Genomic DNA, 16,091 nt, shown 5'->3' with positions numbered 1-16,091 from the left:
TTCTGACGGGACGGAGTATTATGCCATCAAGCTCTAGGTGGAGAGTTGCAGTAGGCATAACTTGTCTTGCACTGAGTGAGTGAAGTCACGTTCTAGCTGAAGCCCACACCATGGAGGCCAAAGGAAAGCCCACAGCTAGACACGTGAATCTTAAAAAAAGTCTCACAGGGCAGCGGCAGGGACCAACCCCAGGTACAACGACCTTGAGAACATGGAAAGCATTATCAAGAATATATAATCCAACCTCCGTGAAGAAACCTCATCCAACTGTCCTCATGGGGCAGCGGGCTCATCACTACCTCAAGTAGTGTATGATGGGTCAAAACATGCGGAGCAGACAGAGATGGAGGCACAGGCGAATACTGGCGGCATATGCAAGGAAATGTTCTCTGATTTTGGACGTATTCCCACAGGAAATCCGTGGGGCGGCGTATGCCAGAGAACGTTCTTGGATTTTTTGTTTTATTACTTTAAATCCAATTTATTAACTGGTATAAATGATGTCAGCTCACCCCCAGGTTTTAATGAATGCTCTGATTGGTCAATAGTATGCGTAGATCAGTGGATCCAAAACGTTTTAGCTCGAGACCCAGAAGAGAAATTTTAGGCCTGCCCGGGCGGGTACACAAACTACACGATTACGGGGGGGGGGGGATTCCCAAATGGACCCTTACAGGTCAGATCTGTAACTCTGAGACCATTCCATTTGTAGGCTCTCAGAGATATGGTGGACCTTGAATGAATGCACACAAAGAGACAATGTCTAGGACTTGCAAACAGCACGTTTTCAGCGGGTGAGCGGGACCTCTCTCTATGTGCGTTTGGACCTTCCTTGGACCACCCTGTCATCAACCTTTGAGATCGAAAGGTTAATACTAAAGGTTGTACTAATGTACAGTATGTGTCAGTGCTATGACTGGGGTCCTCCACCTCCTGCGACCTGGACGACAGTCTTGCCTCTGGCGTGACCCTGCTCCACCTTCTCCATGGCCTGGGGAACCTGAGAGAACGTGAACTGTTCCTCCACCACCGCCCGGATCTGTCCTGCATCCACCATTTCACAGATGTCGTCCAGGGCAGGACCACTCGGTGCAAAGAACCCCCAGCGGTAGTGGACGCCTTTACACAGATGCTTGAGGGCCTTGGTGGCCACGGTAGCCCCCGTCTGCAGCATGCCGTCACAGAGGCCCAGCGAGTCGGTGTTCTGGAGGAAAGGCGTGACCAAGGTGACGTACTTGGAGCCACTCCAGGGCTTCAGCAGGCCCGGCGCCCAGCGCTCTGTGTCGCCGCCCACGTTGTCCAGGATCAGGTCAAATTTCTCCCGCGTACCAAGAGGTACCTCAACCGGCTCATCAGTGTAGTCCACCACGTGGTCAGCTCCCAGTCCTCTTACCAACCGCTCGGCATTCTGGGAGCATGTCACTGTCACGTGGGCCCCCCATGCCTTTGTCATCTGTAGAGCAAACGTTCCCACTCCACCTGAGCCTCCCAGAATCAGGATCCTCTTCTTGGCACAGTTCTCCTGGGTAAGCCCACCTGTGTTGACCAGGCATGACCAGGCGGTAGCAGCCACGTATGGCATAGCTGCCGCCTCCGCGTGACTCAGAGACTTTGGCTTACGGGACACCTCGTTGGCACTCAGCACCGCAAACTCAGCCAAGCTACCCTGCTTCCAGGGCGGTATTGCGGCCCAAACCTCGTCGCCCGCTTGGAAGTACTTGACGTCAAGGCCACACTCCATAATGACCCCGGACACATCCCTTCCCAGGACGAGAGGGAACTCACTGCCTGTCCGATTGATGTTCAGAGGGTCTCTCTGCATAGACATGGTGGAAGCGCCATAGCCACCTCTCATGCTGACGTCAATGGGGTTGAGCCCTGCGGCATGCACCTGCACTATGACCTCATTGGGATAGTGGATGATGGGGAAGCTGGCGCTGTTGGTGAACCGCAGGACGTCATTGCTGCCGTATTTATCGATGACCCAGGCGGGCATGGTGGTGGCAAGTCTGTTGGAGCTGCTGAACAGCCTCTTCTGAACGCCATGGTGTCTGGAGAGCAACAGCCACCTACTACACGCCACCGACTGTCTCAATGCAGTCATTCTCCCCAACAAACAAACATACACACACACACACACACACACACGTTCCACTTAAACACCGCACTGAATTACTATCCCTAGCATAGTGTTGCCCTCAGTTTAATCAACGACACCTGGTCTGTACAGTCAAGCAGTGTTGCCGAAATGCACGTGCAACAAGCAGGCAATAACGTATGACCTAATGCCGCTCGATAAATGTGTTTTTAAAACGCATAAAGGGTTTAGAAATATGAATATTTCTAGTAAAGGACATGTCTTCTTAGCTCAGCCACTTAATAATACTTAGTAATACACTTAGTAATACTGATAATCGGCTGGTTGTTTAGAACCGGACTCAAGAGCCACTGTGAGGCCTAGCTGGGTTGTACGGCCAGCTAGTCGTCCTGGTACTCTGGAGAGAGTTAAGATGATCTTCGAGCGTCACTGAGGACACTGGCTTAACCAGGGCATCCAGGGTCCTTTATACTGCTGGCTGTGCCCCTGATGTCACTACGGTGATGTCAGGTAGTGTCAGGCATATCCATATATGGAGTGGGCTGTGTCAGTTATGCCCAAATCTGGGACTATGATGTCAGTCCTGGATGTTTCGGTTATCTCCACATACAGAGTTTCCAGGGGGGATTTTCTGATGTCAGAGCTAGGTATGTTAGGAATCTCCCTTTCTAGAGATTCTATGCTGTCAGACTTCGTAGGTCGATCATCTCCATTTATGGGTATATCCATATATAGGCTGGTGCTGGCAAGTATGCCCTGAACGTTCGCAACAATTACTTTACTTTACACGCCATCGTAGGATGGTGCCATAGATCGGACAGCCGATCGATAACCTCACAACGTGTCACTATGCGATGCATTGTGACCTTATAAATCGACTATTTCCGGATTTACAAAGTACAAATCGGCCTTAACACTGAGGATTTTACTGTTCGTAACACAAGAGGAGATAAAAAAATTATAATGAATTAATTCAAACAATAAAGTAAAACCCAAAAATGTAATAAACATCAGTTAGAAACAAATAGCCTCAAATAACATCAGAAAACAAGTAACAATGCACACTTTTCCTCACCTTTGTACGTGTGCACTTTCTGTATCCAGGACAGGGGGTTGACTTTCATCAGGGAGTAAGGGATGCTGATTACATGCATCCGGTTCATCACGCTCTGCCATGCAAACACACAAACAAACAGCACTCATTACATGACTCCACAGGGCATTAGCACCAGTGTTGCCAGATTCTGTGAGAGAAACAAGCAACCAGGTCTAGGAAAACCACCCCAAAAGAAGCGACTATGGGCCACATGAGCACTTTAACATATACATCAGCTATTTGAAAATAGCTGATCGCGATGCGACGCGTTGTGAGCTTGTAGATCGGCTATTTTCAAATAAAATATTGCGGGGAAATTATAATAAGCAGATCTGGCAACCCTGATTAGCACGCACAGTTGCATAGACCAGTGGTTCTCAAACTTTTTCATGTCAAGGACCCCCAAATTGACACCTTTTTGAAAAGATGTGCCAGACATAAGAGAATATTTTTACGGCTCTAGCGGTGATTCTCAACCATTCTAATTTCAAGGACCCCCAGTTTGACGTGCATTAGGCTACGGACCCCCATTTAATGGCATTTATATCTCTGGGACCCCAATTTATATCAATCAATGTTAATTTAACTCTGAGAGTGTACAAACCAGTGTACGAACCAAATGGACCCGTTAGTTCCATTTGTACACTCTCAGAGTTACAGACCCATAAGGGTAATTTGGTTCCTAACTATCCATCATTTAGCTGGGGACCCCCTGGAACTCCCTCAAGGACCCCTGGGGGTCCCCGGACCCCACTTTGAGAACCAATGGCATAGACCAGCGTGCAGTGTGCAAATGGAACCAAATATTCAACCTGTACACTCTCTGAGTTAAAGACCCGTAAGGGTCCATTTGGTTCATAACTATCAATCATTTCACCTAACCCTAACCCTGGAGACCCTTTGAGTACCCCTGGGGGTCCTCGGACCCCACATTGAGAACAAGTGGCATAGGCAGACAATTCAGTTATGTAAAGGTTCCTAAAAGTGTGGCAAAAGCAGGGTGGATGTATTGTACCCGTCGTGGCAAGGTTTAACTACTACATTACTGGCATACTGAAAACACACATTTTGTTTTATGTGCCATCACTGCTGTGTCACTTTTGGAGAGAAACCGATTATGTGCTGTAGTAGCAGGTTTCAAAATGTGCTATTTAGTAACTGTATAGTATCTATATAATCCATGTACCCCCTGTATTTCTTTGTTGTTTCTGCTGGTATATTGAAAAAGCAATTATAAGCAGACCGTGTCATTTTGTAGATATAAATATTATATATATATATATATATATATATATATATATATATATATATATATATATATATAATATAGACATAAAATCTGATTAATTTGACAAGACAGCTTTCCCATGTGTTTATCGTCAATGCATTCACACTCTGTTTAAAGCCTAACACCGTTTCCTGACAGCCTGCGAGCAAGCAAACTGGCAACAGAAACTGTGCACGAAACTGTAGCGTCGTCTGGCTAGCCTGAACCAATCAACTTAACCAGGGCTTAAACAACTAATAAGTATGACTACAGTATGACTAACTAATGAATATAACCAATGACAGGAGAGGAATGTCTCCCCTTCATCAAGCTACGGCACACGAAAACTCAAATTGAGACGCAGGTAACGAATATTGAGGGGTGAATGTCATTGCTTGCGACCGGTCAGGATAGTCTAAATGCCTAAATTGTAGTCTGATTGAAACATGCCTTTTAATCATTTTTTCTTGCTCGCTCGCAGTGCTGTATGTCAGGATGAGTAATGTAATGTCCATATCTGGATGTCTCTCTCCTGCTTCTAATCAACAAGCAGCCTATCAGTGTTAACAGAGGACATATGGGACCACTCACAGTTAGCACGCCATGCCATAATCCTGCATCTCTCTTGAAGTCGAGGACGTTGGTTATCGTCTCAGCTGCAAGTCAAAAAGAGATTTTGTTAACCTAATTGACCTGAAGCCAATTCTACAAATGTCTTCTAAATCCCAACAGTTTTCTGAAAAACCTATGTTTCTATATCAGTGGTGCTCAAACGTTTTCATGTCAAGGACCCCCAAAATGATATGTATTTGGCCGCGGACCCCCATCTCAAAATATGTTGTTCCAGGGACCCCCCAGAGGCAAATATTTATTTGAGTTAAAAATGTTCACTTTAAAATAATATAAATACCGGTATATGAATTTGCACACGATTTTTCAAAAATAGCAGATCTACAAGCTCATAGCGCGGCACTCGGTGCCACGCTATGAGCTTGTATATCTGCTATTTTTGAATAGCCAAAGTGTATAATAATGCTTTTTTAGCTCAAATCTAAAAGTGACACAGGTGCGTTCCAGGTCTTAATGGGTTAAGGTCAAGGTCCAGTTACAACATACCCAGCAGCACACTCACTGCTGCTCTTTACTAGCACAGTTTCACTTGGATGCTCTCATTATTCTACGCAAACGTAATCCCCTGAAGAGGGAAAGGCCGACCTTGATAGTAGTGTAAATGAGTCAAGAACCAAACCCAGCCTCAGAAACAGGTCTGGAGAAGTCTCTATGGGATTCTAATGCAGTTATAGGAGTTATTTAGGGTGAATCTGGGACACCGGGGGAAAATATGTGTCTTATGTTCTCTCTTTCTTCATCCCTCTCTCTCGCTGTCCCCTCTCTCTCTCTCTCTCTCTCTCTCTCTCTCTCTCTCTCTCTCTCTCTCTCTCTCTCTCACGCAACCAGCTTAACAGTTACACTTGATTCTAATTCCACTTGAACTGGAATGATATAATGAACCTATATTCCAAACAGATGTGCTTTTCACGGTGCTGCTGTGGTTTTCATTCACAACTGTGAGACAAGTGGTCTTGGTCAAACGAGGTGCAGTACGATTGTATACATGATCGGTTACCACACGGGAACCATACAGCTACTATAATACTGTATGACCACAGGAGAGAGACTGTCTTGTCCGTTTCAAAAACATACAGTGAATATACTTCAGTCCAGCATGTATTTAACAATAAATCTCTTGAATCTTGAATTCTCAATAGGCCTTGAACTCTATGGCAATAGATTAACCACCACAGCCCTATATACTTCGCTGTATGACGAATAGAGAAAATAGACAATCAACAAGTGCAATGCGACGTCGCAATGTGACGTCGCCATGCGTTGTCAGCCTGTAGATCTGCTATTTTTTTTAGAAATTTTCAAAGTGTTTTCACCTATAATGACATGCCCAAAATAGAGACGACTGCCTGAAAGTGGTTGAAGCCACAGTCATATTACAAAAAGCCCTAGGAGACCCTAAGCTGTTAGCTGAAGGGACCAGTGTTGCCAGACTCTGTGAGAGAAACAAGCAACCAGGTCTAGGAAAACCAGCCCAAAGGAAGCGACTATGGGCCACATGAGCACTTTAACATATACATCAGCTATTTGAAAATAGCAGATCTACAAGCTCACAACGCGTCGCGATGCGACGCGTTGTGAGCTTGTAGATCGGCTATTTTAAAATAAAATCTTGCAGGAAATTGCAGATCTGGCAACCCTGGATGTAGGTAAGATTATGCAACCGATTCCCACCTGCATATTGGTGAATGAAACACAGCGCACGTGCAGAGTGAAGTAGGGCTAATTCAGAAATAGGCACACACACAGCGTCCCACTCACCTTCAGTGTATCCGCAGGCCTGTGTGAGGGCGTGGCAGTGAGACAGCATGGCTGAATGGGACACGGTGATCCCCATGGTGCTGCCCTCCTTGCTGGTCTTATACTGGACATGAGAACACATCACAAGCTTTGCTGGTGTCATATAGTGTATATGTCAATGAGCAACTTGTGATAAATGTATAGGTACACAAAAAAAAAAAAAATACTGTATTTTTAACCCATTTAGACCGGGAAGTTCGGGAATGCATTCTGTGGTCATTTTAAGATTTCTTTGGCTATTCAAAAATAGCAGATGTACAAGCTCATAGCGCAGCACCGAGTGCCGCGCTATGAGCTTGTAGATCTGCTATTTTATAGAAAAATCGTGAACATTTGTGCAAATCTTTTATATACATTTTTAACTCAAATCTTTGCTTCTGGGGGTCCCTGGAACAAAATATTTTTAGATGGGAGGGGGTCCGCGGACAAATACATATTATTTTGTGGGTCCTTGACATGAAAAAAGCCATTGATAATAATATTATCAATTCTTTTTTTTTTTTTACTTACATGTATGTTGCTATATTATAGCAACACAAGTAAAACTTTAGATTTAGAAGACATTTGTAGAAGCAAAGATCTGAGTTAAAAAAATTCGCTTAAAAAAAGTATATATATATATTCAAACTAAAGATTTGCACACATTTTCACGATTTTTCAAACAAAATAGCAGATCTACAAGCTCGTACCGCGGCACTCGGTGCCGCGCTACGAGCTTGTATATCTGCTATTTTTTTAATGGCCAAAGAAATCTTAAAATGACACAGACGCGTTCTTCGCCGGTCTTAAAGGGTTAATAAAAAGTTCAAACTTCTACATGAAAGGCCTAATCACATAAAACACACCGCACTAACCTCTATGTAGGCGATTTCATTGGTGGCTTCCCGATTTTGAGGGTACCAGTCTTTAGGGGGCTTCACGACATGCTTCCCGTCTGTGACAAACCACAGCAACCGCGGCCACCCTGCACGGACCACACACACACACAGACATCCAACCCAGTTACCAGTGGTGGAAAGTAACTAAGTACATTTACTTAAGTACAATTTTGAGGTATTTTTGACTTTCCAATACTTTTACTTCTACTCCACTACATCTCAGATCCAAATGTTGTACTTTTACTCCACTACATTTATTTAAGTACTGTACTTAAGTACAATTTTGAGGTATTTTTACTTTCCAATACTTTTACTTCTACTCCACTACATCTCAGATCCAAATGTTGTACTTTTATTCCACTACATTTATTTGAAAACTTTAGTCACTAGTTACTTTGCAGATATCAATTATCATACTATAAAACATACATTAACCACTTTAGCCCTATTTTATACATAGACCATTTGAAAATAGCCGATCTACAAGCTCACAATGCGTCGCAATGCGACGCATTGTGAGCTTGTAGATCATCTATTTTCAAAAATGTTAGTACTTTTACTTTTGGAGTATGTTTTCATGCCAATACTTTAGTACTTTTACTCAAGTAACATTTTGAACACGGGCTTTTTACTTGTAACAGAGTAGTAGGCCTTAACTGCTCGCCAGGCGAGGAATTACAGTAATGGCACTTCCCCATTGCTCCTAAATAGTTAGGCTGGGTTAACCACGTAAACCCCAGCACCCCAGCATCGAAAAGCTCACAACGCGTCGCAGTTGTAAGTTTGTCGATCTGCTATTTTTTTTCGCAAAAAGCCTTGGCCTGGACTGCTGGCGTAGCGGCCCAGGCACCTAGGCTCAGTATAGCCTGACAGTGCGTCCAGGGTTCGACTCCCACTCCCCATATCTCTCCCCATTTACTGCCCTGTCAAATAAAGGCACAAAAGGCCAAAAATAATTAAAAAAATAAAGCCTTCCCCACAATAACAGAAAAGACACTAGCATAGAGCCCTGAGCGACTCCGCTCAACCATATGGGGTTTAAGTGGTTAAGATGCAGAGGACACACTTCAGAGACGAACAACCCCAAAACAACTACAACAAGGTTTAAAAAAACAGAAAGGAAAACATAATACAAAAACGCATGGTACCTTTGAACGTAGCGACCTCCCCTGTCTGTGCTTTGGGCAGGCCTTTCTGACAAGCGTCGGTGGTCAGAGCCAGCGTCACGCCACAGCTGCCCAGGAGGAAGCCGATCTGCTGACTTCCTGCGTCCTGCAGGAACCAAAGGAACAAGGAGGGATGGATTTTTTGTGCATTCTGGTAGAACTCAAAACAGAGGGGTTACAAATAAAATACCAGGCAGTAAAAGTCACGTTTTTTTACAAACACATCCTTAAGCCATTAAGACCGGGAGCACATCTGTTTTACCACTTAAACCATTATTTTATTACTTTGGGCTATTCAAAAATAGCAGATCTACAAGCTCATAGCGCGGCATCGAGTGCCGCACTATGAGCTTGTAGATCTGCTATTTTTGGAAAATCATGAAAAAGTGTGCACATCTTTGAATATATATATTTTCAAAGCGAACATTTTTAACTCAAATCTTTGCTTCTGGGGGTCCCTGGAATACAATATTTTGAGATGGGGGTTCGCGGCCAAATACATATAATTTTGGGGGTCCTTGACATGAAAAAGTTTGAGAACCACTGATATACAGTAGAAACATAGTTTTAAAAAAAAATGTTTAGAAGACATTATATATTCAAAGATTTGCACACATTTTCACGATTTTTCAAAAATAGCAGATCTACGGCACTCTGTGCCGCGCTATGAGCTTGTAGATCTGCTATTTTTGAATAGCCAAATAAATCTTAAAATGACACAAATGATGCTTTCCCGGTCTTAAAGGGTTAAGCATGAGTGAGAGAGACAGAGACAGAGAAACAGAGAGAGAGAGAGAGAGAGAGAGAGAGAGAGAGAGAGAGAGAAGGAATGATGACACCTCAAGAGACATCAAAGCAACAGCAGGTGAAAAGGTGAAGTGACGGCCAGTCACTATTAAAAACTACACCGCTGAGCCTCAAAGCCACAGTCACAGCAGGAGATGGAATCCAGGATCTGAGATGCACTCGTTTCAATTTGATCTGCCGTGCAAAATCGTTGCACGACGAATAGCAAAAAAGTAGCTGATATACAAGATCACAACGCATCGCATCGTGAAAATTTGACATTCCAACATTTTATTATGCCTATGGCATACTGTACCCAAAATTGAGGTTGAAAGGGGTTAACCCATTAAGACCTGGAACGCATCTGTGTCACTTTTTGATTTGAGCTAAAAAGCATTATTACACTTTGGCTGCCGCGCTACGAGCTTGTAGATCTGCTATTTTTGAAAAATTGGGAAAATGTGTGCAAATCTTTGAATATAATATCCTTTTAAAGTGAACATTTTTTAACTCAAATCTTTGCTTCTGGGGGGTCCCTGGAACAAAATATTTTGAGATGGGGGTCCGCGGCCAAATTCATATCGTTTTGGGGGTCCTTCACCTGAAAAAGTTTGAGCACCACTGACAAAGGAACATACGTTTTTCAGAAATACTGTTGGGATTTAGAAGACATTTGTAGAATCGACTTCAGGTCTTAATGGGTTAAAGCTATGGAAACAAGATCCAGTTACATTAGCTCACAGGCAGACTCTCGTCATGGAGACAGAACTGAGGATGAAAGGAGAAATATGAGCGGTACACAGACGGGAGGATGAGGAGGAGAAGGAGGAGGAGGATAGAGCTGGAGAGACAATCAAAGGAGTTGGTGAGCAGAGAGAGAGAGAGAGAGAGAGAGAAGATAAAGGGAGTAGATGATAAGTTGACAGAGACAGATTGTATTTGAGACAGTGAGTGAGTTTTTAAGTCCCTTGAACAGTTGGCCACTGATCTAATATTTTGACTGGTATTGCAGATCACTGCTCCTCTGAGATCTCATTAATTACAGCGCGGCATTCAACAACAGCATGCTTTATTGGAGCAGCCAATAACAGGCATTGATATTCAGGCTGTATAGGAGGACCAGGGCTGATGACTTTGTTCCAGTTTTGGTTGATGGATGGAATAGCAATACATCCTAATGTTTAATCACTTTAGGAGGTCCACATTATTGTTTATGTAATGACACTGCACAAATGACCATTACAACAGCCTGATTGGGGTTTAAAACCAGGTTTAAACCTTAAAGGTAGGGCAAGTGATTTACTTTGGTTGAAATAAGTGTTAAATAGCTCTATATTCTGATAGTACTCATTGCTATAGAGTGTTTGTTCAGTAAAAGGAGTCTCCCATGTGTCTCCACTCCAGCTCTTTATTAAACAGAAAATGCATTTTCAGCGCTCTCTCCTGATTGGCTTAAATGTTGTCACCTACCTGAAAATGTACATATATTCTGTTTACTAAAGAGCTGGAGAGACCCCTGTGACCGAACAAACGCTCTGTAGCAATGATTACTATCAGAATATAGTACTTAAACCTTTTTAACAAAGAAAATTCCCTCACCCTACCTTTAAGTAGCTATTATCACATGCTGGAATCAGCCACAGTCCATGTATTATCTTTCCATGAATGAGTCATAAAGTAATTTAATTTATTTACTAATTCCACTAGGGGTCACTGCTGCCCTCCATTGGCTATGTAGAACACAACATTGGTACTAGTAAGACAAATGCAATGAATTTCATACATTCCTAGTAAAAGAAACGCAATGAAAATCATGCATTCCGAGTAAAAGAAATTGCAACGAGGTTCATGCATTCCTGGTGGAAAAACATTGCAGTAGCAAATGCTGCGGCTGCGGCCTTGCAGGACTTGTTGCCCGGAGGCGGCAGGCATCTGTGTTAAAAGGATCAGGAGCAGGGGAGTGGTGCAGGAATGTTGCAGTTACCTTTTCAAAAAATAGCAGATCTACAAGCTCGTAGCGCGGCACTCGGTGCCGCGCTATGAGCTTGTAGATCTGCTATTTTTGAATAGCCAAATTGTAAAATAATGCTTTTTTTTAGCTCAAATAAAAAAATAACACAGATTCCCTGTCTTGATGGATGCAGGAATGTTGCAGTTACCTTACGCGTGAGCGGCACTTCAATGGGCACGGGCACCAACTCGGCCAAGAGACAGCCATAGAACGCCACCATGAACATCACAGGGTCATTGTTGGGGATCACAAGTGCAACCTGCAAGAGTGTCAACGAACAATGTCACTGCCTGCATTCTATCAACTTCTATCACTACAAGACGGTCATTGTAATTTCTCCTCGGTTCAGTAGGAATCACTGAACCAAGACAAGAAATAGCATGATTTGCAAAGAAAGTATGAGCAATAATAATAATAAAAAGCTTTCTTCTCACAGCTACACACTGCAGTTTACTTATAAAAGGCAGAAAACAGTCACACAATACAATACTGAATGGAAACAAAGGACACTGAAGTGCAGTCCACTATATAGGAACCAAGCAGTAGTTTGCAGTGGTGGAAAAAGTACTCAAATGTTTTACTTAAGTAAAAGTATCAATACTGCAATGTAGAAGTCCGGAATTCAAAATTTACTTGACTAAAAGTACAAAAGTATTGGTATCAAAAGTGAAAGTACAAAAATGTTTGAAAATAGCAGATCTACAAGCTCATCGCGACACGTTGTGAGCTTGTAGATCGGCTATTTTCAAAAAGCCTTGGTATAAAATAGGCTAAAGTGGTTAATGTATATTTTATAATGTAATAATTTATATCGGCAAAGTAACTAGTAACTAAAGTCTTCAAATAATTGTAGTGGAGTAGAAGTAAAAGTATAGACAATTGGAAATAGTCCAGTAAAGTAAATCTACCTCAAAATTGTACTTAAGTACAGTACTTGAGTAAATGCACTTAGTTACTTTACTCCACTGCTAGTTTGATGTGCATTTTTAACATACAGTCAAAAATGTGCAGGATGAAACTGTAAATGATGTCCGCATTGGCCCAGCAGGCCTACATTAAGATATGGCAATATTTCATGACTTACTCTGTCTCCAGGCACAAGTAAAGGCTCGTTCCTGGTGCTTAGCTTGTTGAGGAGAGTGTAGGCCAGTTTCTGACTGCGGGTCCATAGTTTACCTAAATAGAGAATGTATAGCACATTATTTATATTCCCTATGGAGCATGGCTGTTAGGCAAATGTAAATACAAACAATAGATAGGAAAGCCACAACAGACTAAACATACATGGGGAAGGTCTATACTGTACAAGTGTACATACACTTCATCTGTTCGGTAGAGTATGCTTTCACAACAATTAGTCTGTGGTTTACTGTTAAGAGTGTCGACACCCTCGTGTGATTTGAGGGGCAGCTGGCAATCTCCTACGTTAACACATTGGTTCTCAAAGTGGGGTCCGGGGACCCCCAGGGGTCCTTGGGGGGGTACCAGGGGGTGCCCAGCCAAATTTGTTAATAAAGTGTCACAATCATTTTAACCCCTTTATCCATATTTTATACTTTGGCTATTCAAAAATAGCAGATATACAAGCTCATAGCGCGGCACCGAGTGCCGCGCTATGAGCTTGTAGATCTGCTATTCTTGAAAAATCTTGATTTTTTTTTGCAAATCTTGAAATCTTATTTTAAAACGCCAACATTTTTTAACACAAATCTTTGCTTCTGGGGGTCCCTGGCACAACATATTTTCAGGTGGAGGTCCCGCGGCCACATACATATCAAATTTGGGGGTCCTTGACATGAAAAAGGTTTGAGAAACCACTGCATTAACAAATAAATAATAAATACATTGTGTTTCTTATTCTAAGGGAGAATCTAAAAAAAGGAAAAACATAGCTCAGCTCCACAGCCCTGATACCTACCATAGGTGAGCGTGTAAACCGGTTTGCCGGCGTTGTCTAGCGCCGTCAGACAGGGGCTTTTGGGATGGGTGGTGCCCCAACGTTGCAAGCCCGCCAGCAGGGAGGGGGGCCAGTTGGTCACCACCCCCAGGGGCTCCCCTTCCAGGGGACTCATCTGCTGGCCCTCGGGTCTTGGCTGGTTGGGGTCTGGCTGTTGGACTACATGATATACACAAGGGCACAAAGAGAGAGAAGGAAAGGTACATTATTATTACCAGTGGTTCTTAAGTGAGGTCCAAGGGGGGGGTCCTTGAGTAGTACCAGGGGGTCCCCAGCAAAAGTACTTAACTCACTAGCTGCCAGAGTTATTTCAGATTTTTAGCTGTTTGCTGCCAGAGATTTTAATTGAAAAAACAAAAAGTACTCAGGAGCCGAGATATAGAATTTTTAAGTTTTAAGTTAACAAGGAAGTGGATAGGAGTCTAGATCTTCAAACAATCATATCTCCTAGGTCTTAGGGTCAAATTCAAAAAAAAAAATGTTTAAAAAAAAAACACTAGAACGCATTTATGCGTTATTGGCAGGCAAGTGATGTATTCAATAGAACGCATATATGCGTTATTGGCAGTAAATGTTAATATAGCGTCATCATTTTAACGACGTTAAAGGGATACTTCACTTTCAGGTCGGGGGAAACATTTAAAAAATATATTAAAAATAAATGAAAAAAGTAATGGAAAATTCATGGCCCCCTCACGCATTAGAGTGTCCTACTAATGTGTGAGGGGGCCTTAATTTTGCCATAAACTTCTTTCATTTTTTTTAATATATATTTTTAATGTTTATTTATGTGAAAGTGAAGTATCCCTTTAACTATTATTTTATACTTAAGCTATTCAAAAATAGCAGATATACAAGGTCAGCGCCGCGCTATGACCTTGTAGATCTGCTATTTTTGAAAATCGCGAAAATGTGTGCAAATCTTTGAATATATATATTTTCTTTTAACTCAAATCTTTGCTTCTGGGGGTCCCCTGGAACAATATTTTTGAAATGGGGGTCCACGGCCAAATACATATAATTGTGGGGGTCCTTGAAAAAAGTTTGAGAACCACTGCATTGTACTGTTTGTGGTTCCAAACGTGGGGTCCGGGCCCTCCCTTTTGGCGGTAATCCAACATTTTAAACATGTTTCGCAAAAATCTTAAATAGAAGGCCGCATTTTTACAAACTTTCAAAATACATCTACCAGCACAGAACCCGTCATAGACCGGCTATTTTAACTATTCGTCATTTTAGAAGTACATAGGGCTCAAGTGGTTGACATGTCAGAAAGAAGAAGAACAAGCGTGTGCACACGTCGTGGGCGGTCCCAGCTTCTGTCACATATATAAGAAGGGGGTCCCTGAGGAAAAAAGGTTGGAAGCACTGCATTATACAGAGGTGAACACTAAGGAACAAACAAGCCGAGAGGAAACCAAGCGAGGGAGGGGTTGACAATCTATTCAAATGTTTCCTAGCAACAAGATGTTCCCGATATGATTAAAGCGACAAAAGTTGAGCGGCTCCTTATTTCCTCAAACAGTCACCCCTGTGTATCTCTTAAACCACTTGAACCCTATTATATACACATTTAACCGGTGTCCTCCACTCTCCACCAGGGCTCTATACTTGGTCCAAATTATCTCGCCCCAAAATAGCAGATCTACGAAGCTCACAACGTGTCGCATTGTTGTAAATCTGCTATTTTTGCTGAGTGTTTGCCCCAGAATAGGGACGCAAGGGTTGATGTGGTTAAAAGATTGAAGTGAATTAGACAAAGCATAGGATCACATCAAAGAAAGAGGTTGTGGGTTTGGAGGGGGGTGTGGGACGTGTGGTGGAGGAGACGAAGGAGGTTTGTTTGATTATTTGTTCATTAAAAAGGATCCCACATTAGCTGATGCCTCAACGCCCACTAGTCTTCCTGGGGCCCAAGGCAATGATATACATTACATCACAAAAATTGAATTCATAAAAACATGTACTGTTTGGTCTGTTATCATTAGCAGCTTCATTATCAGCTTCCTGTGTCAGAGGCAGCCACTGAATAAACCCCTGATCGACGCCTGGCTTCTTTCACATCTGCTGCTGTGCCCACTCCAGTGCCTCCTCTTGTGGGTCCATGTTTACTCTCTGAATACTCATGTTTTGCTGTGTATCTCTCTCTCTCTCTCTCTCTCTCATGCTTAACCCATTAAGACCTGGAACGCATCTGTGTAATTTTTTGATTTGAGCTAAAAAGCATTATTTTACACTTTGGCTATTCAAAAATAGCAGATATACAAGCTCGTAGCGCGGCACTCGGGCCGCGCTACGAGCTTGTAGATCTGCTATTTTTGAAAAATCGTGAAAATGTGTGCAAATCTTTGAATATATATTATTTTAAAGCGAACATTTTTAACTCAAATCTTTGCTTCTGGGGG

General features: G+C 42.7%; 2 protein-coding genes across 2 annotated transcripts in view; both read right to left on the bottom strand.

The window, feature by feature from the left end:
- The window catches only part of dip2a (disco-interacting protein 2 homolog A), a 153,067-nt gene that overhangs the window by 21,773 nt on the left and 115,203 nt on the right, over positions 1 to 16,091 (bottom strand). The window contains exons 6-13 of the mRNA XM_080412215.1: positions 13,648 to 13,845; positions 12,814 to 12,905; positions 11,878 to 11,988; positions 8,915 to 9,038; positions 7,743 to 7,852; positions 6,850 to 6,952; positions 5,053 to 5,117; positions 3,174 to 3,267 (exon numbers count right to left, since the gene is read on the bottom strand). Of these exons, the coding sequence (XP_080268341.1) occupies positions 3,174 to 3,267; positions 5,053 to 5,117; positions 6,850 to 6,952; positions 7,743 to 7,852; positions 8,915 to 9,038; positions 11,878 to 11,988; positions 12,814 to 12,905; positions 13,648 to 13,845 (897 nt within the window). The remainder of the gene's footprint in view (positions 1 to 3,173; positions 3,268 to 5,052; positions 5,118 to 6,849; positions 6,953 to 7,742; positions 7,853 to 8,914; positions 9,039 to 11,877; positions 11,989 to 12,813; positions 12,906 to 13,647; positions 13,846 to 16,091) is intronic.
- On the bottom strand, positions 911 to 2,320 carry LOC308105786 (reticulon-4-interacting protein 1 homolog, mitochondrial-like; the record flags this gene model as incomplete). Its single annotated transcript, XM_080456713.1, has 1 exon — positions 911 to 2,320. The coding sequence occupies exon 1, from the start codon at positions 2,102 to 2,104 to the stop codon at positions 911 to 913; it is 1,194 nt and encodes a 397-aa protein (XP_080312839.1). The 5' UTR covers positions 2,105 to 2,320.

The sequence above is a fragment of the Gymnoscopelus braueri genome (genome assembly GCF_963280865.1).
Source record: "Gymnoscopelus braueri genome assembly, chromosome: 18".
NCBI lineage: Eukaryota > Metazoa > Chordata > Actinopteri > Myctophiformes > Myctophidae > Gymnoscopelus > Gymnoscopelus braueri.
This window is presented reverse-complemented; position numbering and strand designations above follow the sequence as displayed.